This window comes from Tauraco erythrolophus, chromosome 1 (assembly GCF_009769465.1).
Source record: "Tauraco erythrolophus isolate bTauEry1 chromosome 1, bTauEry1.pri, whole genome shotgun sequence".
Classification (NCBI taxonomy): domain Eukaryota; kingdom Metazoa; phylum Chordata; class Aves; order Musophagiformes; family Musophagidae; genus Tauraco; species Tauraco erythrolophus.
Window position 1 is genome coordinate 75,753,015 of NC_141465.1, and position 24,235 is coordinate 75,777,249.

At 58.5% G+C, this 24,235-nt stretch overlaps 2 protein-coding genes across 2 annotated transcripts; one reads left to right on the plus strand and one right to left on the minus strand.

Annotated features, from left to right (window-relative positions):
• Nucleotides 1-3,659: 3,659 nt before the first annotated feature.
• On the minus strand, nucleotides 3,660-7,170 carry ZIC2 (Zic family zinc finger 2). Its single transcript, XM_086611065.1, has 3 exons — nucleotides 6,162-7,170; nucleotides 4,122-4,285; nucleotides 3,660-3,926 (listed from the first exon to the last, which is right to left on the minus strand). Exons 1-3 carry the CDS (start codon nucleotides 7,168-7,170, stop codon nucleotides 3,660-3,662), a joined length of 1,440 nt encoding a protein of 479 aa, XP_086467191.1.
• A 10,197-nt stretch (nucleotides 7,171-17,367) lies between these two features.
• On the plus strand, nucleotides 17,368-23,732 carry ZIC5 (Zic family zinc finger 5). The gene is given in 4 exon segments (XM_086615899.1): nucleotides 17,368-17,696; nucleotides 17,698-17,770; nucleotides 17,773-18,661; nucleotides 23,278-23,732. Coding segments are annotated over 4 exon segments (1,746 nt in total).
• Nucleotides 23,733-24,235: the final 503 nt, after the last annotated feature.

Genomic DNA, 24,235 nt, shown 5'->3' on the forward strand with positions numbered 1-24,235 from the left:
CGCCGCCCGCTGCGACTGGGCACAGGGCGGGTGTAGTGTCGGGGGAGGATGGGGGCTGCCAGCGGAGCTCCCAGCCTCCTCCAGGCTGGTCCCCAGGTTGCTTTCAGGGCCAGGGCAGGGAGGTTTGGAAAGCTTAGGCTCGGCGTGGGAGACAAAGGGCCGGGGGGAAGGGAGTTGAAGGAAATTGGGGTGAGGGGGACGATATGGAGGAAGGAGAGAGAGCAGGAGGGGACAAGAGGAGGACTCCAAGGCTATGGGTCCCTGAGCCCGGGCCACCCGTGCAGAAGGCTGCGAGGCGGGTCTTGGCTGCCCTCCCCCCTAAAAAAAACCCCAACCCCTGAACCCGATGAATTACCGCTCTCCCTTAAGCGTGGCAGGGCCGGGCCGGGGTCAGGCCCCGGGGGAGGCGGGCGGAGAGGGGCTGCGGGCTGGATGCGTCAAGGCCAGGGTCAAGTTCAGGGCCAGTCCGGGGAGGACAGGGAAGGGGGGCCTTACTCACGGCCACGGCTGCCGCGGGCCTGCCGTAGGGGAGGCATGCCCGCCCGGAGGGAGCGGGGCTGCCCCTGCTGCCACTCGACCTGCACTTTGGATTTGGGGGGCCGCCTGCTCTGCGCATTCCCGTTATCGGAGGTTGGGGGACGGTGTCATCCCTGAGGGTCCCCCGAAGCCAGAGCAGGTCCGAGGGGAGGGAGAAGGGGGAGCCCAGCTCTGGGGCTATTCTCGCCGGCCGGGGCAGAGCTCACCGGGGCGGGGGCCGGCGAGGGACCAGGGAGCGGGGTTCACTGCCCTTGGGCAGGGCTGCCCGTGCACCCCGGGGCCCGGGAGGGCATTTGGTCTGGCAGGGGTTGGCAGCACGCGCCGGGCTCTGGAGCGGGACCCTCGTTTGGTTTTTCGTTTGCGGGGAGGCTGGCAGGACAAAGAGGGATCCTCGCAGCTGCATTTCCCACGGATCTCTCCAAGGGGCAGGCGGCATATGCCAATGATTTTAATAAATATTTTTTTTGCGTAATATTATTACCGAACATAAATTAGGTTTTAATAGCCGTTTGATTACCCGGGGAGCCTGCCGTGTGCGCGGGGATGGGCGCGCTGGGAGAGGGGGGTGAAGAACGCTCCGTCTTCGCTTCGCATTTAAACTTCGCTGGCAGCGGCGGGACGACGGGGGTCTTTCCCTCCCTCCTCCCCTCTCCCCGGGTGTGTGTAACCCCCATCCCACGCCAGAAGCGAGCAGGGCCTCGCGTACCCTCATCTCCCTACCTGTCTCTCCCACACCGGCTCGGACACCGCTATTGCTGTTTGAACACGGGGGTAAAAGCTCGAAAAACCCAAACCGACTACCGGCCTGGGGGGGGGCGGTGGGGTCGGCCGGGTGTGAGGAGCAAAGGCCTCTCTCTGCCTGCACAAGCTGCCGCTGAAGGCAGCGCAGCCACCGCAGGGCGCTCGGAGCCCGGCTCACAGCGCTGCCTCTTCGCAGGGCGTATTTCGGTGGCTTGGCAAGGCCGAGCTTTTTCCACGATTTCCCGTCTGCTGTCACACTCGCCTTGGGCGTCCCGTTGCGGCGGGGTGTGCCCGCGGAGCCGCTGCCTGCCGGCCCCAAACGGGCGGCTCCGCCGGCCGGGCCCCCACGGCTCCCGCGGAGCGCAGCGCTGGGCCACCACCCCGGGAAAGGCATCGCCCGGCGGCTGTCGGTCCCTCGCTGAACACATCTGACAACACAAACCGCTCCCCAGGCTAAAAAAAAAAAAAAAAAAAAAAAGAGAGAGAGAGAGAGAGGGACAAGCAAAAAAAAAATCTCGAACGGAAACGTGAGCTCTCGGGCATCGCCGCTTTCTCCTCTCTAGGGCTGGACGGAGGCTACCAAAAATACGGGGAGGCTCAGAAGGACACGATTTACGTCTCAAAACAGCCCTGCGCAGAGCTGGGCCCGGGCCATTGCCCCTCGGCCTTCGTCACCCGTGGGGCATCGAGCTCCCCAGCCGCACACGCACCGCGGAAAGAAGCGCAAACCCGAGTAAGGCAGAAAGCGAAAGGTGCTGCGCTCTTGCCGTATCAAGCTCTTTCTACAGGAGATCCTGCCTTGCGAGTCATTTGAGGAAGAAGCAAACGCTCACTCTTTTCTTTTAGCACAGAGGCTTCCTAAAACGTGGTGCTTGCTTTTTTTTTTTTTTTTTCCTGGACGGGGAGCCCAGCTGGAAGAAATCCTCGTGTTGCAGTAACTGGTGGATTTTTAAAAAGCATTTGTTTTGTGGCTGCCGCTCAGCCCCTCACACACGTTAGCGCAGGTTTCAGAGAGCCCTTGGCATAAAAAGGAAACAGCTCGTGCAGTTTCAACACGTTTTATTATATTTCTGTATGCATTACTCTCAAAACATATCACAAGAAATGATGAAACCACTTAAACCTTCAAATAAAAAATCTGAAACAGTTTATGCTCACAATTGTACATATTTATAGTTAAGAAACATTCTTTATAAATACTGTTTCCTCTGTAGCAAGTTAATACCATAATTTAATTACAAATGGATAAATATGGTAACAGGTATTTACAGGAGGAAGGGTGTTATTACGGAAAAGCTAACGGCACGACGTTTATTTTTCCTCACAATCTTCCGAACAGGAACTAACAAATTGAACTTGCAAAAGCACTAAAACATCACATGTAAACCCAGCTAACAGAAAAAATACATTCACAAGCGTTGTTGTTCGTGTGTGTTTCTGTGAGTAACAGAATGGAGACTTTGGCACGGTATTTCTTCCCCAGTCTATAGTTGAAATGCAGTTTACAATCAAGTTGCCTCTTAAAAAGGAACACAATATTCAAGATATCACAATTACAAAAGAAACCATTTTTTCTTCCACGTTACTTTTTTTCAAGGGGTGGACTAAAAAAGGAGGAGAGAGGGAGGCGGGAGGGGGAGAGGGAGAGAAGAAAACAAGTCCATCACTTTCTCGAGGAGGGAGGAAGAGGTAAAAAAGAAAGACGACCAAAAAAAAAAGAGGAGGAAAAAAAAAAGGAAGGGGACCAATCCGCGGTTTACAAACGGGACGAACTTCTATATACCAAGAATCCAGGAAAAACTTCGTTCCCCACCTCGCCGGAGGAAGGAGAGGGCCGCTATGTACACAGTTCGTGGGGCAGGAGGGCACTGGCTGCTCCGGGCGGGGAGGCGCAGGGGCCGCAGGAGTTTGAGTCTCTGATCTTTTGTCTGGAGGCTCCGGAGGGAGAGTTTCTTTCCGCCGGCTTGAGGAGCTTTTTGCTGGCTGGTGTGTTGGTGGCTTTTGGGTGTTTCTTCCCCCCAATCCCCCCGCCTCTCTCTCTCCCCTTTCTGTTCCTCTATTTATTTACTCATTCTCTTACGTTTTTCAGCACGTAATTTTATAGGATTTTTTTTTTTACTGGTTCAAAACGTTCTCAAAAAGAAAATAAAGAAGGAAAAAAATCCAACAACAACAAAAGAAAAGACCCGAAGGCGGGAGGGGTGTGGGGAGATAAAGGCCCCCCCCGTCCCCATCCAGCTCGGCCGTCATTTCGCTGCCAGCGTGTGCGGCGGCATCTCCCGGCGCGCCTCCGGCGGGCTCGCTCCCTCCTTCCCGCCGCTACCGCCGCTGCCGGGGCGGGGAGGGCGCGGCGGGGCCGTGCAGAGCAGTCCGGCGGGGCCCTACACGTACCACTCGTTGAAGTTGGAGGAGAGGCCGCTGTGGCCGCCGCCGCCGCCACCGCCGCTGCCGCCGCCGCCGCCGCCGCCCCGGTGCACGGCGGACACGGCCGCCGCCGCTGCCGCCGCCGCCGCCGCCGCCGCCGGGGAGAGGTTGCTGGTGCTCTGCGACTCGGCGCTGGGGGACACCAGCCCCGGGGGGGTGGAGGACTCGTAGCCGGAGCTGGCGGCCGGGGAGGACTCGGAGCCTTGCGGGGACGACTCGTGCACCTGGGGGGCAAAGGCAAGACGGCCGGGTGGAGGGGGGACGGGGAGGCCGCCGCCGCCGCCCCCCGGGCGCGCCCCCCGCCGCCGGCCCGGCCCGCCGCCCCCGGGCCCCGCGCCCGCCGCCCGCCGCCCCGACGGGGCGCCCGGTGCGGGGCGGCCGCCCTCCCGCCTCCCGCCGCCGGCTGCGGGGCCGGGTACCTTCATGTGCTTCCGCAGGGAGCTGGGGTGGGTGTAGGACTTGTCGCACATCTTGCACAGGTAGGGCTTGTCCGAGGTGTGGACGTGCATGTGCTTCTTGCGGTCGCTGCTGTTGGCGAAGCGCCGGTCGCAGCCTTCAAACTCGCACTGGAAGGGCTTCTCCCCTGCAAGAGACCGGCGGAGCGGTGGGGTGAGCGCGGCCGCTCCCGCGCAGCCCCCGCGCAAAGCCCGCGCAGCCCCCGCGCCCGCCTCCCTCGGGCTTTCCCCCCTTTTCCCCGCTCATCTCTCGGCCGTCCCGGCTCCCAGCCTCTTCGCCCAGCAGCTTCCCAAAGCAAGAGGCCGCTTTTTCCCCCGTCCCGTCCACGCCGAAGGGCCGCGCCGCTCCCGCTTTGCCCTGCAGCGAGGCAGCGCTCGTCCCCCGCCTGGTCTTCCTACCAACCCACCCCCCTCTCCCCGGGCACCCCCGGCCCGGCATCCTGCCTGCTTTTATTTCGACCGGTGCCCACACACAGCCGAGCCCGAAAGAGACTGAGGAAGAAAGGTGATTAAAAAATAATAATAATAATTAAAAAAAAAAAAAAAAAAAGCAGCACCGAGGCGTTTTGCCTCGCTACCAAATCCGCTATCCTGTTAAACTGGAAACCATTACCGACAGATTTAAGGCCGGGCAGATTATTTCGTGTATGGATATTCGAGATAAACGCACATCCGCTGGGAAAACTAAACGTCTGTAAAATACTTCATTTAATTTTCATAGGGATTTTCTCTCGCCCGGCTGCCAGGACTCCAAATGCCGGCGAGTGATTTGGAGGTGAGAACTCCACATCTCTCTCCCCCCACCCCCCACCTTTGGAGGGGGAAGCATTTAACATTAAATTCCATTAGCACCTAAATTGTTTCTTAAAGACATCCGCTCAGACACAATGACTTCAGTGCGGGCATCTCATGCAAATACATTTCTCAAAATTTAAACCTTGTTAAAGCTCGTCTCGCACCTCGCATCGGGCTCAGCACTTGAGAAAACAATAGGCCTCGAGATTTTTAGTCTTTCTCCGGGTAAATATTTAGAGTGGAAGTGGCTAAAATATTTGGCCTTCTTTTATGAAATAGTCTGGCACGGTTGGAGCCGGCAGAAGTAGTAAATGAATAATAGATGAAGCGGGAGGATGCGTTTATTTTTGTTACCCTTCGGCTCGGGCGGTTTTCCATCGGGAAAGCCTGGGCTCCTTCGCCCATCTTCCACCTGACTGGGGTGGAAGTTTCCGAGCCTCCAACCCTCTGTTCCCTATTACATAATTTAATAAACTCTTGCAAAAGCACCTTAAATCACCTCGAGTGAGACTTTTAAAAACACTTTTTTTTTTTTTTCCTGAAATGAGAAAATTTTATTGCCTTGCTCACACCATTTAAATTTAATGGAAAGCGTTCCCAGAGAGGGACGTTTTGCCACTTCCAACGGGATTTTGGACTAATGACGGATTTTGCAAGTATTTATATAGTTTCTCTCTCCGTTTCCGTACGTGAAAGCCACGCTCACGAGCCCAGAAGTTATATGCAAATACGTTGCGCGTTGCAAATGTATAAGGCGTTTTATCTGTGTGCGTATATATATATGTATATACATATATATTGCATATATATATACACACATCTTCCCGTCTTTTAGCAGGACGGCAGAATTTAGTTCGCGCCGTATTTTGCGTTTCTACGGCAAAGACCCCGCCGACTCACGGCACACATCTACATCACTCCCCCCGCAAATTAAAATAAATCAGTAAAATATCCTTTCGAAATCTGGGAAGGGGCGGGGGGTGGTGGTGTGGGGAGGTAATGCTGGTGGGGAAGAAACCAAAACAAACGCAGCCGTGTGATGAGCGGGGAAATAAAATATGAAACGGGATCCTGATTCCGTGAGTGAATGATCACTCTCATCATTTCACATCTCTCTGTCTGAGTCTCTATCTGCTTTTATATATATATACGTATATATATACAGGCACGGGCAGAGGGGGGAAATCTGCCGAACGAAACCCGAATTACCTGTGTGCGTCCTTTTGTGAATTTTGAGGTTTTCCGATCTGGCGAAAACTTTTCCGCAGCCGGGGAAGGGGCAGGGGAAGGGTTTCTCGCCCGTGTGCACTCGGATATGATTGACCAGTTTGTATTTCGCTTTGAAGGGCTTGCCTTCCCGGGGACACTCCTCCCAGTAGCAGACATGGTTGCTCTGCTCGGGTCCCCCAACGTGCTCCACCGAGACGTGAGTGACCAACTCGTGCATGGTGCTGAAAGTTTTATTGCAACTTTTTTTGGGGTTGTTCAGCTGCTCGGGGTCGATCCACTTGCAGATGAGCTCTTGCTTGATGCACTGCTGCCGCATGTAGCGGAAAAAGGCACCTGGGTGGTGGTGGTGGTGGGCTGCCATGTTCATGCCCATATTCATATTCATGGGGCCGTACTGGTTGTGCAGCTGAGCCGCCGAGTAAGGGTCAGTCCTGGGGCTGGAGACCTGGCGGTACTGATCCGACCGGGCGAACACCTCCCCCGGCAAGCCCAGGCGCATCTGCCCGTTGAGGACGTTCTGCGAGGCATGGGGGCCGTGCTGGTCGTGGATGCCCGGGAAGAGGAGGTGGCTCTGAGCGTCCGTGTGCGGGTGGTGCAGGCTGCCGGCCGCAGGGCCGAAGATGCCGTGCTGCCCGCCGGCCGGCGACGAGTCCCCGAAGCCGCGGCTGCGAAACAAGAAGTCCCGGGTGGAGTTGAAGGGCGCCCCGGAGTAGGAGCCGACGTGGGCGGCGTGGGGCCCTAGGGCGGCGGCGGGGTAGCCGGGCGCCTGCGAGGTGAACGCCGAGCTCTGCCCGGGAGAGAGGTCGTGGGCCCCGGCGTTGAGCTTGAAGGCGCCCATGTGCGCCGCCGCCGCCGCCGAGTCCACGAAGCTGTTCTGCGCCGCCAGGCTCAGCTCCCGGTCCTGCATCTCCGCCGCGGCCGAGTGGTGGTGCCGGGCGAAGGTGCCCACGCCGAGGGCCGGGAACTGCGGGCCGGCGTCCAGCAGCATGGTCCGCGCCGCTCCGGGGACGCCGCCGCTGCCGCTGCCGCCGCTGCCGCCGCTGCCGCCGCCGCCGCCGCCCCGCTACCGCCGCCGGGCTGCCGCCTCCCGCCCGGCCCGGCGCGGGGCCGCCGCCGCTCCGCGCCGCTTCCCCCCGGCAGCCGCCGCTTCCCCCCCGCCTCCGCCGCCGCCGCCGCCGCCTGCGCCCGCGCCCGCACCGGCCCGCTGCCGCTGCCGCCGCCGCCGCCGGAGCCGTATCCGGAGCCAGGCAGAGCAGAGTCCAAAGGCGAGCGGAGAACCAAAGTGTATTAAAGGAGCTGAGGCGGGGGCGGGCAGGGGAGGGGAGGGGGAGCAGGGGAGGGACGGGGCTGGGGACGGGGACGGGGGGGCAAGGCTCGCCTCGCCGTTCCCTGCGGCACACACGCACGCACACACACACACACTCACACACGCATTCGCACACACGCCGCCGCCGCCGCCGGCCCCCCCGCCTCCGCCGCCACCGGGATGTCAGCGCCGCCGACCCCCGCCCGCCCGCCCGCCGGCCCCGCGCCGCTCCCCGCTTGGGCCGCGGCCCTCCCCGCCGCCTCGGGCCCCCCGCCGCCCCCGGGCCCCTGCTCTCGTTTTATCCTCCGCCGGGCATTAGCTGTGTCTCTCACGGAGAAAAACTTGCAGCCGCGGGTTCCCACGGAGCGAAGGGACCCGGGGGGGCGCCGCGCCGCCCCCGCCCGCCGCCGCGGAGGGGCGTGGGGAGGGGAGGGGGGGGGGAAGAAGGGGGGTGCCGGAGGCGGATTAAAAACAATAAGGGCGGCAGTGGGGGTGGGGAGGGGAGGCAGGGGGCGGGAAGGGGCAGCGGAGCGCCGGGGCCGGAGCGGCGCGGCCGGGGCGGCGGAGTTGGAGCCCCGCTCCGCCCGCGCCCTCACTCCCGCTCGCTCCTCTGTTTATTTCAGTGGGCGCTGCTGAGGCGGCGGCTTTTTATTTTTCTCCCCCTCCCCTCACTCCCCCTCTTTTTCTTCCCTCCCTCCCTCCCTCCCTCCCTCCCTCCCTCCCTCCCTCCCTCCCTCCCTCCCTCCCTCCCTCCCCCGGCCTCTCTCCCTCTCCCCGCCCGCACTGGCGGCTCCTCTCCCAACGCCGCCTTTGCCCGCCGCCCGGCCGCTCTCCCGGCGCCCTCTCATTGGCCCGGGCCGCCCCGTCCATCCGGGCGTCCCCGGCCAACCGGCTAATGGCGGCGCGCCCGCCCCGCGCCCCGCCCGCCCCGCGCCCCGCCGCTCGCCCCGCGGCCGCCCGGCCCCCGCCCGCCACGGCACGGCGCGGAACGGCGCGGAACTGCGCGGAGCGGCATTGCCCCGCTCGGCGCCGGTGGCCTCCTTCAGCCCGGCACTGCCAGCGGCTTTTTTTTTTGGGGGGGAGTGGGGTGGGGTGTCTCCCCCCCTCTTCGCCCCCCCCCCATGGCGAGGGTGAGGGGTGGCGTGGCGGGGGGAGAGGCGCGGCGAGCCACACGCACGGAAAATATCGATGTGCGCTTGGCCATGCGATCCTGCCTCGGGAGGCAAACAAACAAAGCGAGGGGCTTAAAACACAAACAGGGGGTTGCGGGGCAGGGTGGGGGGAGCTGCCTGCTTCTCTTTTTTAGGTGATGATGGAAGGAGAGAGGGAGGAACTCGCCCATCCTGCAACCCTTTCCCCCTTTTCGGCTAAAGCAAATTAAACCCATGATCGATAAAGGGAGCGAGGGGGGGGGATCGAATAAAAGTCAAGTTGGAGGGGCGACGTCGGCTGGTGGAAAATGAAATTAAATATAAAATAAAATAAAATAAAATAAAATAAAATAAAATAAAATAAAATAAAATAAAATAGTAAAGTAAAAATAGGAGAGGGAACTATCGCCTTGGTTGTTTGAGCTTTTAAACCACTTGTACGGAAGCAGAGGAGTCAATGTGCATATGTTGTGAATGTGCATCCGAGAGCAGATGCTTTAGGAGTTTTCCTTGTCTCGTCCCTTTCTTGAAATGAAACAAAAACAAACGCGAAAAAAAAAACCCACAACCAACTCAACCCCAAAACCCACCCTGCCATTGTTATTTGGAAACCGGATTCTTACATGGCAGGAATAAAAAAAGCATACAGCTGGCAGACACACACACACACACCCGCGCACACACACACACCGAGCAAACAAGTCCCCTTCCCCTCCCCCTCCAGTAAATACATGTCTGGCCCCTGCTTTGGCTTGTTTTGTAGTGGCTGAAAAATAATCATGTCGGGGCCAGCAGCTCACGAATAGATAAAGCTCGGTAAAAATTAAAACCCGATATAACATTTGTAGTCTTAACCGTCCTGCACTTAACCTCGCGTTTCGATTCCCATCGGCTCTGTGCTTGGTGGAGAAGCAACCCGGAATGTAGGGGTTCGTGGGGTCTGGGGGGGGGCTTTTTGAAATTTTCCCTGCCACATTCCTGCGACTCCTCATGGCATGAAATCCCGCATCGGGCACAGGCACCATCAAACCTGGACCCAGCGTCATAGCAGGGTTTTTACAGCTAGAGGTAGATGGATGGATAGATAGATGGAAGGAAGGAAGGAAGGAAGGAAGGAAGGAAGGAAGGAAGGAAGGAAGGAAGGAAGGAAGGAAGGAAGGAAGGAAGGAAGGAAGGAAGGAAGGAAGGAAGGAAGGAAGGAAGGAAGGAAGGAAGGAAGGAAGGAAGGAAGGAAGGAAGGAAGGAAAAGGTAACACTGCCCACCAGCTAGGGTTGTTTAAATAATGTTTTCCCTTGTCAGTAAATAGTTAAAATATTTCCAAGCCTGTCCGAAGGTGGTTGAAATGTGCCAGTACTGGACATTGCTCTTTGAACAATGCGAAGATTTAATTTGGGAAGAAGTGAGATTCCTTGTAATCTGAAATTGACATTAGAAGAGAAACTGAATATTAATGCAGAGCTACACCTCTGATGCCAAGAGCCCTCTTCTCTTCACCATGCAGTCATTCGGTCCTGTCTTTGCAGGCGGGAGTGTCTTCTCCCCAGATATTGCCTTCCCAGGCTGCAGCTTGGGAGCATATGCTGTCCTTGTCCCGACCCCCCAGGCTCCCAGGAACAGATCGCGAACAAATTCTATTTTCCTTCCCTGAAAGGTTTCCGAGGCGGAGGTCTGAGAAGTGTCCTCCACCGCTGCTGGAGATTTTGAGACCCCAAGTTGGGAGAGGAAATCTTGGTCCCCTGCATCGTCTGCCTCTAGATTAGTGAAAAAAATCATACGAACAACGAGATCCTTGAATACACTTTTTCTTTGTTTTTTTTTTTTTTTTTTTACCTAAATTTAAAAGAAGTTACTACACCTGAGATTAGAAAGGGAATCAAAACGTCCAGGAAAATTCCCAGTTAAAAATACTGTTTCGGGGGGAAAAAAAAAAAAAAAAAAAAAGGAAAAAAGGATAAATGTTCATATAAATTCCTACCTTCTGGATTTTCACCTCATTCTCCTTTCTTTCTCTTTCTTCTTTCTCTTTTCTTTCTTTCTTTCTTTCTTTCTTTCTTTCTTCCTTCTTTCTTTCTTCCTTCTTTCTTTCTTTTTTCCTTCCTTCCTTCCTTCCTTCCTTCCTTCCTTCCTTCCTTCCTTCCTTCCTTCCTTCCTTCCTTCCTTCCTTCCTTCCTTTCTTCTCTTTCTCTTTTTCGTTTTCTTTCTCTTTCTCTCTTCCCCCTCTGTTTCTCTCTCTTTCTTCTTTCTTTCTTTCTTTCTTTCTTTCTTTCTTTCTTTCTCTTCTTTCTTTCTTTCTTTCTTTCTTTCTTTCTTTCTTTCTTTCTTTCTTTCTTTCTTTCTTTCTTTCTTTCTTTCTTCTTTCTTTCTTTCTTTCTTTCTTTCTTTCTTTCTTTCTTTCTTTCTTTCTTTCTTTCTTTCTTTCTTTATTTCTTTCTTTCTTCCTTCTTTCTTTCTTCCTTCTTTGTTTCTTTTTCATTCCTTCCTTCCTTCCTTCCTTCCTTCCTTCCTTCCTTCCTTCCTTCCTTCCTTCCTTCCTTCCTTCCTTCCTTCCTTCCTTCCTTCCTTCCTTCCTTCCTTTCTTCTCTTTCTCTTTTTCGTTTTCTTTCTCTTTCTCTCTTCCCCCTCTGTTTCTCTCTCTTTCTTTCTTTCTTTCTTTCTTTCTTTCTTTCTTTCTTTCTTTCTTTCTTTCTTTCTTTCTTTCTTTCTTTCTTTCTTTCTTTCTTTCTTCTTTCTTTCTTTCTTTCTTTCTTTCTTTCTTTCTTTCTTCTTCTTTCTTTCTTTCTTTCTTTCTTTCTTTCTTTCTTTCTTTCTTTCTTTCTTTCTTTCTTTCTTTCTTTCTTTCTTTCTTTCTTTCTTTCTTTCTTTCTTTCTTTCTTTCTTTCTTTCTCTTTTTTTCTCCTTTTCCTTGCCTTCTTTATTTCTTTCTCTCTTTTTTTTCTTTCTTTTCCTTCCTTTCCTGCCTTTCCTGCCTCCCCTCCCCTCTCCCCGCGCTCTGCCCGCTCAGTGGCGCCGGCACCGGGGCGCTTTGGGGGGGGACGCGGTGAATTCCAGCCGGAGCCCCCGCGGGCTGGCCGCGCTTTTTCTATTCTTTCAGGGCTCCAGCTCTACTCTCTGCAGGAAACAGAGGAGCTGATCCAAGTTCAAAGTCACGTCGCCGTCCCTCCTAAGAAGTGCTTTATTTCCCTCCGAACCGCAAAACCCCTTGTCCCCCGTGTCACAGGGTAACAAGGGAAGGGAGCGAGAGAGGCAGGGAGGGGGGTGCAGAGGCACCGGCAGCCGGCCCCGCACTCGCTTGCCGGGCCACCGCCAGAAACGCAGCCTTCGGCTCACGGCATCTTTCGAGGGAGGAAAACAAGCGGGCACCCAAAATCGGTTATAAACTGGTTTATTGAAAGAAGTTTTTCAACAGGTTTCTGGAGGTGCCAGACCTGCAAAGCAAACGCCAGCCTTCCCGGGAAAGCGTTCCCTCCTTTGTAAGTGTTCCGAAATTTTCTTTAAAACTGCTCTGCTCTTATTCTTGCCGGCTGCTGATGCGAAGGGAGATGAGGGGAGGGGGCCGGTAGGGACGAGCGAGAGTAATTTCTGGCTTCCCCTGGAGCACATACACTGCTGTCTCCTCCTAGCCCCTTTTCTCTGGAGATGTCACCGCTCGTGGGCCGGGGGTGACGGAGAGGCTGCTTCGCATCCCCTCCCTCCCTCCCTCCCTCTCCCCGGGCAGCCGAGGGTGCCGCGGCGGTGGCGCAGGCTGCGGTGAGGCCGGGGGCTCTGCCCGCGGAAGGCTGCGGCTGGCGGCAGCCTCGCCGGGGAAAGAGAGGCGGAAGGGCCGACCGGAGGGAGGAGGGGGCAAGGAGGGGTCTTTCCCCCCCACATTCAGGCTTCGCTTCTGCCCGGAGTAGCAGGACGAGGTGCGGGGCGGGGAGGGGGCGTGCGGCCGGCCGGTAGCCTGGGAAGAACAGGCCAATTGAGCGGAATCCCTTGCACCGTTGTCTGTATCACAGACACTCATAAATTCAACAAGCTCATCAGCAGGATATTAAGTTGCAGGTTACCTTTGATGGTGCCGATCCGAGGCACTTCTAGGCCGTTCGACCTATGACCCGTGAAGACCACATGTGTTGGGCTGTAGCCTCCCTCTGTAAAACACACTTCGGGACAAAAGTTCTTTGTCAGGCTCTACCGGCAGCGTAATGTAAAAGAAAAAGGGGAAATAATGAAAATCTCAGCCAAAGCTGTAACTTTTAAAGGCCTTTTCTTTTTCCTTTTTTTTTTTTTTTTTTTTAATAAAAACCGCTAGGCAGGGTGGGGGCAGCAGGAAGGAGCACCTCGCTTTCATACCATTGATATTTATTGTTCTCTCAGCTGCACTTATATATACATTAAAAAAAAAAAAAAAGTTGCCGTATAAAACCCGCGCTCTGCGGTGATGCCGTGAGGCGGAGAAGGCGAGGAGCAGCGGAGCGGTGGTTTCCAGGACGGGAACCTCGTCCGAGCGGCAGCCGGTGTCTCTGCTCTGCCCAGCTGCCGCTGAGGGACGCGCAACGCCGCGTATTTTGCGCGCCCCGCGCCCTGCCCCGCCGCACGCCTCCCTCCGTAGCCGGCGCAAACCCGGTGCGACGCCCCTCCAAAACGGGGTCTCCTGCAGTCACCGCCGAGTTTTATTAGATGCACCTTTTTCCGCCTGGAGCTGCCCATATAAACGTTAGAGGCAGGGGAGAAGCTTCCCAATAAAGCGCGATGGACTTTGTAATACAATTTATGCTGTCATTCATAAATAACAATGCCATATGGTAACCATATTGCTTATACAAGTAAAGCCGTCAAAGTGTCACTATTTGATTTATCTCAACAGCTTCTTCCAACGGTGACGTTCAGCTACAGAGAGAGGGGACGGGGAGAGAGAGCGCAGAGCAAAATTTGGCCTGGGTTTCCCGAGGCTGCCTCTCTCTTCCTCTCTCCCTCTCTCTTTATGCATAACTAGGCGAATACATATGTATGTATGTATACAGGGCTTGAAGGATGGATTTTTTGGTCCTTATTTTGCCTCTATTTGAGACAATCCCTGAAGCAAACGTGCGGAGATGGAGCCCGCTTTCCCTGGCGAGGTGCGCACTGAAAATGGCAGCTCCGAAACTTTAGCAGAAGCCCGCAAGTCCCCGTCCCAAATGTGCGGTGGGTTCCGGCCCCGGCAGCCCCTACGGCCGCGGCAGCCCCGACGGCGGGCACGGGGCCGGCACCCTCACGGAGCCGTGTCCCAGCCCTCGGGCTCCGGCTTGGGTGCATGAGGCGACGAAACCGGGCGTTTACTTGGCTCAACTTAAGTTTATTTTTAAAGGTAGAAAATATCCACCCCCTGATCCCCTTCAGAAAGGAGGGGCGGGGACCCTCGCCGCCAGATCGCCCCTCCCGCTCCCTTTCGAGCCCGCGGACAGCCACGATCCCCCCTCCTGCCCGAGGTCGTGGCGCCCCCGTGCCATCCCCACGATGGGACAGTGAGGGAGGTACCAGGGTCACTCCCCGCCCGTTTCGGTCCCCGCGGGGCTGTGACTCGGCGCGCTCCCGTCTGCTGCTGGCGGAATCCATCGCCGGTCACGCGTGTTCGCGGAGGAAACATGGCCACAGGCTCCCCTACACCCGACAAGAGAGGAAAGCCACCCGCCACGGGTCCAGGGGGTGATGAGCTGCTTTAGTAGATTCGAGGACATGTGGAGGTCTTGCCGAGGAAAGTGGCAACTGCGCTCACTTTCTAATGGTTTCCCAGAAGAATGTTTTGCACGTTATAAAATATTGCTCCCCGCTCCCTAACCATCAATAAGACGTGCATTAAAGACGATTGTTTGTAAATGGTGTTCATGATCATTAGCATACATTTACATAATGCAGCCCACAGCACAGCGTTTTACAGCTAAACAACTCCTAAAGTCCATAGCCCGAGCTCGGGTTCTAGAGGAACCTTTAAGAAATCTGTTTGAGAGCTTCCAGGCTTCCACCCCGCCCCTGCAGCCTCCCCCGGTGTCCCTTGGCGGCTTTGCCGGCGCGCGGGGCACCGCGGGAGGGCTCTGCAGCCGGCTCCGCCGCGGGAGCGGGGCGCGGGGCCGACCCCCGACGGGCGCTGCTGGGGTTTTGGGGGAGCGGGGGGAGAGGCGCAGCCCGCCTCCCTCCGCCGCGGCCCCCCAAGCGCTGCGGCAGCCTGGGTCTGAGCTGGGGGTCGGTGAGTTAATGGGCTTTAAATTCTTCATGGGCCTCTTGGAACTGGCACCGTCCGAAACCGTCCCAGCCCGGGCAGCCACCTTCGCTTCCCGGCGTCCTAAAAATGGGCGAATTTCCACGGGAGTCTCGGCCAACCTCTCGCTCCCCACAGTCGCAGGTCAGCTGCCTGTTACCCAGCTATAAAATATTTTCTTTGGTTTATAGCCCCTCATAAAAAGAAATTGATCGGGGGGATATATTTGAATTAAGACATTTTAAATCGATGACAGATATAGATCACGCTGCGTTTAACAAGAGCGGGACAAGGAGGCGTGCGCAAGGTTCCGCAGAGCCGCGATACTGTTCTTCACCTCCACAGCATCTCCCATCAAACCGCTACATCTCGGGAGCTCGGGCCAGCAACGTGCCCAGAATTTGGGGAGGGAGGAGGGCACTTTTTGGATGCACCTATAGAAATCACACGGATAAAAATACGTGTACAGACGCACGGCTAGTTTGCGAGGAGAAGTTTTTACTGTGCAATAAAACCACGGAGCAGCCCCTTTTAAAACCCGGGGATTATTTATTCTCGTTCTTTGCCTTGCAGCATCACTGAGACACTCAACACGCCAGGCGAGCCGGGAGCATCGGTTTGGCTCCGGGGCGGGGGCGCCGGCGGGTCTCGCTCCCCCTCTTGGGAGGGGGGGGGCGGGAAGCCGAAGCTCCCGGCGGGGCGGGATGCCGTGCTACAGCCCCTGCTCCGCTTTTGGCGAGCCGTGGGCCAAATCCTGTGAATTTTCCCCACGTGAGTAGCGGCGGGAGGGAGGAGGGGAGGGCTGGAGCCTGGCCCGGGAAACGTCGGACCAGCACGGGGCTTCCTCTGGACGTGGCTCTGCAAAGGGCAGCGCCGGGGACACGCAGATGTGCTTTGGTCGAGGGGATTAGGTGGCCGCGGAGGGCCGAGAGGTGTGTGTGGGGAGGGGTCCGCTGGCATCCCCCGACCCTGCCGTGGCGGAGGAGCGTCCCCCGCTGCCCCGCAGGCAGGGAAGGGCAGGCAGCTGCCTGCATTTTCTAAAGGAGCCCGGGAGCGCCAGGCATTCCCAGGAGGTTCAGCACCCTAAGGAAAGCAGATGACATATCATTAAGGCCACCTTTCCTCTCGCAGCCCCAGAGAAAAGTCACGGCCATGTTCTTTTCCCTCTCTTCGGTTGGCAGGGAAATCCCCGGGCCCGCCTTTTCGGCACCCCCAAACAGCAGCACCCTCCTCTGGGCGGGAAGGGCAGTTGTGGCGCTCCACAAAGCGCTTCGCTTTCGAAGACCAATACACCCTGCACCCCAGGGGCGGTCCCAGCGCTCTCCCCGCCCGCCCCCCACCTCTGCCCCTTTTAGGAGAACCCCCACTTTTCCCGCCTTTTCTGTCGAGGGCAGCAGCTCCTGGCAGACACCCCCCAGCCAGAGACTCCCCATTTCCCAGCCCACCGCCCCCCTCCCTCCCCGGCACCCCAAAGCGTCGAAGGGCGTCGATGCTCCGTGTCAGCGTCACCGCGGCGATTTCATCCCCCTTTGGCCGTTGCTGAATTAGGGCTGAGACGGAGGCGGCTGCCCGGGGTACGGCTGGCGGCCCCCCGAGGAGCGTGGGGTGGCTCTCCGGACGGGGCGCCCCGGGAGGAGGAAGCTCCCAAGGAGGCGGTGAGTACAGGCTCCCAAAACTTCTCCCTAACGTGTGCTGCAGCCTCCTCCTCTGCTGCTTACTCGCTTATTCTCTAAAGGAAAGGAATCCCCTCCCCATCCCCCGCCGCCTCCTTCTTTTTGGGAAGACGCTGGCTGCCTTCCCCTGGTGTTGCCTTCAGTCTCCCGCCTCGGGTACGAGCACACACAGCCTCGGCCTCGCGTGGGCGTGGTGGGGGTGCGGGTTGCATCAGGACGTGCTTTCCCGCCTCATCGATGAACGAATGATGGATGAATGATGGCCTTCCCAAAAAGAAAAAAAAAAAAGAAAAAGAAAAAGAAGAGGAGAGAGAAGGAAATCGATCGCAGAGCCCCGTGCGTGGGTTGCTCCGAGGCGAGGAGAGAAATCCCGCCGCCTCGCAAACGTAAACACGGCGGCGCAGCGCCTCCGAGCAGGGCGCCCCGTCCAGCGCCGGGGGAGCGGCAGCTGCTGCCCGCTGCTGCCCGCTGCCGGCGGGGGCGGGGGTGGGGGGCGAGGGGGGCGGCGGGCGCGCCCCGTCGGGCCCCGCGCGAAGTTTTGCAAGTGCAACTTCGGGGGGCGGCGCGGGGTGGCGGGTGGGGGGGAGCGTGTGGGGGGCTGCGGGGGCGGATCCCCGCTGCGCCGGCGGCCTGAAAGGGAGCCAATCGCGCGGCCCCAGCCCACGCCAATCATCGGGATCCGTCCAATCCCTCCGGTGCCGTGTCCGAGCCGTATTTCCCACCGCGCCGCTGAAGTGTGGTGAGGGCTCTGCCAATCGCGGGCGGCCAGAGCGGGGCCGGGGATGCGCGGAGTTAGGAGCGCAGACAAAAGAAGTTAAAGAGCCGCTTAATATATACATGTTTTTGAAGGCGGGTAGAGGGAAAAAAATAACAACAGCGAGCGTAGATGGGCTTGGCTGTGTCGTTATGGAGCCCCCTTTGAGCAAGAGGAACCCGACACTGAGATTAGCGGATTTGGCAGCGGCTCAGCCCCATCCTCACCAGAACATGACAGGCTTCCCGGGGCTGGGGAACCACCACGTCCACCCCCACCATGCGGCCCACCTCCACCCCGGGGACGCTGGCGGCGACCCCGGCGGCGCCCTCACGCCGCTCGGACCCGAGCACATGGCGCAGCCCGCCGCCCTCAAGCTCACGCCCGAGGCGCTCACCGCCGCCGCCGCCGCCTTCGCCGCGCCCGCCGCCACCACCGCCGCCGCCGCCGCCGCCACCGCCGCCGCCGCCACCACCGCCGCCGCCTACGCGCCGCCCGCCGCCGCCCTCCCGGGCTACCCGTCGGGGGGGGCGGCGGGCCGGGACTTCCTCCTGCGGCGGGAGCTGCCCGCCGCCGCCGCCGCCGCCGTGCACGGGGCGCTGGGCGAGCAGCACCCGCCCGCCGGCTCCCCCCACCTCCCGCACCCGCCGCCCCACGGCGTCTTCATCTCGGCCGCCGGCACCTACGGGGCGGCCGACGGGGCGCACGCCGCCTTCCCGCCGCCGCCGCCCGGAGAGCAGGGCGCGTCCGCCGGCCGCCACCCGCCGCTCAACGGGCAGATGCGCCTGGGGCTGGCGGCCGCCGCCGGAGAGCTCTACGGGCGCGCCGAGGCGCACTACGGGGCCGCCACCGCCTCCTCCTCCGCTCTGCAAGGCTACGGCTCCGTCAGCCTCAACCTGGCAGCGGCGGCCGGCCACGGGCATCCGCACCACTCCCATCCCCACCACCACCACCATCACCACCACCACCACCACGCGCACGTCGGGGCGGCGGCGGCCGGGGCCTTCCTGCGGTACATGCGGCAGCCCATCAAGCAAGAGCTGATCTGCAAGTGGATCGACCGGGAGCCGCCTCCTCCTCCTCCTCCTCCGCCTCCGCCACCGGGCGGCAGGAAGCCTTGCTCCAAAACTTTCAGCACGATGCAGGAGCTGGTGAGCCATGTCACCGTGGAGCACGTCGGCGGGCCCGAGCAGAGCAGCCACGTGTGCTACTGGGAGGAGTGTCCCCGCGAAGGCAAGCCCTTCAAAGCGAAATACAAACTCATCAACCACATCCGAGTGCACACGGGAGAGAAGCCTTTCCCCTGCCCCTTCCCCGGCTGCGGGAAGGTCTTCGCCCGCTCCGAAAACCTCAAGATCCACAAGCGGACTCATACAGGTGGGTACTTCCCCCCTCCTCCACCTGCCGCCTCTATAAGGGTTTTCTTCCTTTTTCTTTTTTTTTTTTTCTTTTCTCCCCCATTTCCCCCTCTTTTCCTCCTCTCCTACGCACCGCCCGACATGTGACTTTTTCATGAATAAGTAATTCGGCAGCACACGGGCCACGCACGCACAGCCACGCACACGCACCCGGCCCCTCTGCTCTGCACACACGTGTGTGTCCCCGTCCCCACCCCCGCACCTCGGGCAGCTCCCTCCCACCCCCTCCGCCACCCGCCTCCCCATACCTCGGCACCACCGGATAAATACACCGATTAATTAATAAATAACGCAGATCCCGGGGTGGGGGGAGACAAGCAGCAGCCCCTGCGGAAGAGCGAGCAGAGGACGAGCGAGTGCCCGCCCGGCCCGGCTCCCGCCGCCCCCGCCCGAAGGACGGCGGTGCTGCCTTTCCTGCCGGTTCTACCGGCGGGGACGGAACCGGGCGGGAGTCGCTTCGCCCGGCGGAGATGGGGCCGCGGGGGCTCTTGAGGGCGCAGTTCCCCTGCGCTGCGGGAGGCGGCGGCGCGGCGCTCGGGGCTGCCGGTACCGCCGGGGCTCCCGGGGCTCCCGATGCTGCCGGGACCACTGAGGCTACCGGCGCCGCAGCTGCTTCCGGGACAGCCGGTGCTACCGGGGCTGCTCTTGCCGCCGGGGCTACCGGTGCTGACCCTGCTGCCGAGTGCTGCCCGGGCTGCTCCCGCCTCCGGTGATGCCCGCGGAGCCGGGGAGGAGGGCGCAGGGCGGGGGAAGGCGCTTGCGGGAGAACGCTTCCCTCTCTTTGTGGATCTGAGGAGGAAACTTCAAAGCAGCCGCGGCTGCCCGGCGGGGCTTCGCGGAGCGGGAGCTGCGGGAGGAGGGAGCGGCACCCCCGGGGGATGCTCCGGGGGACAGGCCGGGCCCAGTGCGGGGCTCCTGGAGCGGCTCGGGGTGTGTTTGAGTCTTTGATTTTTTTTTTCCTTTCTTTCTTTCTTTCTTTCTTTCTTTGTTTCTTTTTCTTCTTCTTTTTTTTTTTTTTCTTTCTCCTCTCTCTCTCTTTTTTAACTTCTTCTTTTTCCCTTTCTTCTCCTTCCTCGCCGCCCCCGAGGAAGGAGATTTTCGAAATACGCATTTTCGCTCAGAGTGTAAAAACTCTGCCGAAAACGAACCAAGCCGGGATTTATAGTAGTAGACAAATATTATTCCTCGGAGGACACTTAAGGAAGTGGAGTTGCCGTAATTGCTTTCTTGATTTATTGTGTGCTGCTCGGGAAGAGAAAAGAGGCGACCGTACAACGTGTTGTTCCGATGTAAAACCAAATGGCCCATGGCGGAAAGGATTATAGATTTTTATCTCCAGAATATGTCAGGCATGAGCCTATATGTAGCTGCGGAGACCTGAGGATGCCCAGCTCTCTGCGCCCAGAGCCGGGGGGCGGTGGGTGGGGGGCCGGAGGGGAGCTATCTCCTGCGGGGGGCCTGACACATTTTTGGGAGGGTTGTTGTTGTTGTTGTGTTAATGGCACCGCGGAATGAGTTAAATGCTGGAGGCCCGTGGTTTTGTCATCTCGCTGTCCCCATCTGTCTTGATTCAGAAACCGAAACTTCACTGCGGACCTTTCTGGGCTTTTCAAGAGAATCCGGGGAAGGTTTGGTGGGGGGTAGAGGGAGTCAGCGAGAAAAGGAGCCCCCCCCTCCCCCCCCCCCCGAAAAAAAAACCCAAACAAACAAACAACAAATAACTAGATGTTTATCAGGCACAGTTTGCAGCTCTGAGCTGTGGTCGAGCGTTGCCCCGGGGCCCTGCGTGGGGCATGACTACTCGCAAAGGAAATTTGGAGGAGTTGGCAGGTGGGGCCTACTCTCAGCTCTCTGAGAGCTGTGCACACCAGAGCCCCCGAGAAGGTCCCCACGCGTGAGCCCACGGGGGGAGGCTATCTCCGCGCAGAAGGGGCCGTTGCCACAAACAGGGGCTCGGGGGGGGGGGGGGGGCAATGACCCCCTCGAATGACAGCTCGGCCCACGGGACGTTGAAGGGGACGTGGCTCTTTCCCCACGCACAGCTCTCGGGTGGACGAGGAATCCCAAACCTTCTGCCCGTCCCTATCAGATTAATTACTGTAATTTTGCCGCCTCAGCTTTAATTTAGTCAGGTGCAGCACGGGAGCAGGTGAGATTTACAAACTCTTCGTTTATTATGGGCGTTTTTGAGGGGGGGAGGGGAATAATAACACCTTAATTATATCATTAGGGGATTTTGCGCGTTTCTGGTAATCCTGCAGGAAGAAGAGTTTGTCGGAGGCGTTTGCTTGCTTGTGTTTTTCCTCTTCCTCAAAAGCATCACCCGGGAGCTACTCACTGTCACCCTATTTTGGGAATAAATCGCTGTCCCCACCCTCGGCTGGGGCTGCATCCTAACGGGGACAACCCCCACCCCCCAAAATAGCTGACCCCTCGCTGGAAACGGTGCTAAGGATCTCCAGGCTTTCCCTCGATGATTCCCACCTCCCCCCCCAAAAAAAAGAGTGACCCCAAAGCACCTCCGTGACCCCCCCCCCCCCACCACCGGCGCTGCTGCTGCCGGGAGGAGTCAGAGGACGGCGCCCGGCATCTTGCCCCCTTCTTTGGGTTGAAACCACCAACAAATGGTTAAACTCTGACGTGACGCTCTCGTCAGCGTGCCAGGGACACTCCGGGCCCTTCCCCGCTCCTGGATTCGTGTGGAATTGGATCGTCGCGATTTGGACGCTGGCGAGGAGGAGCTACCCGGGGGCTGTGCACCCCTCGGGGAGCCGGAGGAGAGAGGCCCACGCGTGCACAGCCCCCGGGAGGGTGCCCACGCCTGAGGCCACGGAGAAAAGCACTTCCCTGAAGCCCCGACGGCGGGGGGACGCGGTTTGGGCAGCGGCACCGCGCCCACTGCAGCCCCGGCAGGGAGGTGCTCCGAGCATCTCTCGGGGGGGCTACGCTTGGGAGCTCTGCAGGCCACATTTTTGGGGTAATACAGATATAAACCGGCCAAACCCTTGGGTAGATTCGCTGTTTTTCTCCAGAAAAAAAAAAAAATCCTTAACGAATAAACCCGAGGTGACTCGAGATTTGTCTCGGTGGGAGAGTGAGGGGGTTTCCGTGCACGTGAAAAATCCCCTTAAAACCCACGAGATATGTTTTCTTATAATCTTTTTCTTTTTTTTTTTTTTAAGGATAAACTTGCTCTTTCTAGTGCTACCGCTTCGTTGGTAGATGAGCCGATTGGAATTGAAAAAGTTGACGCGTAAACAGGCTGTGGAGGCACATGTTTCTATAGTAACAGCAGAGAAATAGCTGGGTTTTAAAAATAAAGTCGTTTTCTTTTTCCGTTATTATTTCGCTAAAAATGATACTATTTTACAAATGGAAGGAGCAGTAAAAATCGCCTGGTGAAAATCAGAAAACGTCCACCGATGGAGCTGCTGGGTTGTTAGTTTTGAGAGCTCAGAGCAAAACAGATCTGAAAATACGCATCAGTCATGCTTAAACCGACAGCGTTTTTCACTCAAGAGTCGCGATAGTCGTGACAAGGATTATCAGTGCAGGTCTGTCTGCGCCGGGCTCACGTGTAGCGCGGCAGGGAAAGAAAAAGTTGCTGTAAGAAACTCCAGTCCGTGCGCAGTGCAGGGATCCTGCACTTTTTTCACCCTGGTCTCTCAGCAATAGGAATTCGCTCAGCCCTATTTGGGAAGGACGGGGAAGGGTCGGTTCGAGGCATGGTTCTGGGCATGTCCCAGAACACATATGTCCCAGGGCACGGCAAGTAGGAGCCGGAGCGCGGGGGTGAGGAGGGGTGAAAGGTAGACCAGACAAACCCGCCCCGGGCTGATTTTCACAAACGCTTGAACTACTAAGCAGTGAGCAAAACTCTTAAAATAGATCGGCTGGAGATTTTTACACCCAAATTAGCCTGAGGGAACCAGCTGCGGTAACAGCAGCCCGCTGCTGTCATCACCGGTGTCCGGTCTGGTGTCCCCTCACCTCTAGCCTGCAGTTTTCCAGTACGGGCTGCTGGGTTCTCCCGCTTTATGTCGGGATGCTGAAACAGGTGTTACTTTTATTTTCCCCAAACTAATTATTCCCGCAGCATAGTGCCCCATTGGGAAAGGATTACGCAGGAGATGTGCCAGGCGAGCCAGGCTGCCGGCAAACGTCAGCCCTCGCAGGCAAAGGCATTGAGGAGAGGTTTTTGTTTGGGCTTGGTCATTAGAGCCGTAATGAAGGTTTCTCGTGTGCGAGGGGAGCGCCGCAGAGGGCAAACAAGGCAGGGCCCTGCCGCCGCCAGCCCGGGGACCCGGCTTTGGGCTCCGCCAGCGACGCTTCACAGTTTGCAAAACACGGGGGAAAATGGGAAGCCTCGGCCGTTTCGCGACTGTCGTGAAGGGGGGAAAGGGAGGGGAGAGCGGGCAGAGGGAAAGAGAAAGAGGGAAAGGAGGGAAGGGGAGGCTTCGCCCTGCCGCTCGCCCCCCGAGGCCGCGCTGCGGAGGGGCTGCGGCGGGCGGCGGTGCGACGGGCAGGGCCGTGCCGCCGCCCGCCGGTAACGGTGCCGTTGCTGTGTCCCGGCAGGGGAGAAGCCCTTCAAGTGCGAGTTCGACGGCTGCGAGAGGAAGTTCGCCAACAGCAGCGACCGCAAGAAGCACTCCCACGTCCACACCTCCGACAAGCCGTACTACTGCAAGATCCGCGGCTGCGACAAGTCCTACACCCACCCCAGCTCCCTGCGGAAGCACATGAAGATCCACTGCAAGTCTCCGCCGCCCTCCCCGCCGCCGGGCTCGCAGGGCTACACGGCGGCGGGGCCCCCCGACGGCCCGCTGCCCCCCGAGGCCGACCCGGCCGCCGAGCCGCCCCGCAGCCGCGCCGCCGCCCTCTCCCCGCCGGTCACCAACCTCAGCGAGTGGTACGTCTGCCAGGCCGGGGGGGCTCCCCGCCGGCCACGAACCCCCTCCAGCCGCGGCACCTCCCCGGCCTCCGAGGGGGACGAGCCCCACAGGACCTCGGGGGGCAGAACCGCTCCCTAGGGCCGTGCTGTGCCGTGCCGTGCCGTGCCGTGCCGCCGGCCGTCCCGGCCCCGCCGCGCTGGCCCAGGCTGCAGCGGTAGCCGCCTGGCACGGGGGGCTGGAGTGGAAGTGCCATCAGGTTTGACTCGCGCTATTTATTCCGTGTACGAAACCCTATGGTGTTTGTACGGTAACTAATTTAATTAAAGAGACTCGGACTTTTTTTTTTTTTTTTTCCCTTTCTTTCCTTCTTTTCTCTTTTGATAAGAAAAAAAAAACCAACAAAACATTAATAACGCCGCCCTGGACCGTCTCGGCGATCGCAGCCGCACGCCTGTGCAGGGAGACGGTGCCAAGGGAGATGCCCGGGATGCAGAGGACTTTCCCCAGCTCGGCTCCCAGCCTGCCCGTGCCGTACTGCTCCTGACAAGAGAGAGAGCCAGCGGGAGGCTGGGAGCTGGCAGAGCCCTGCCGTTCCCTGGAGCGGCTCTTAAATACTTTAGCTGCCACCCCAGCACCTCCTC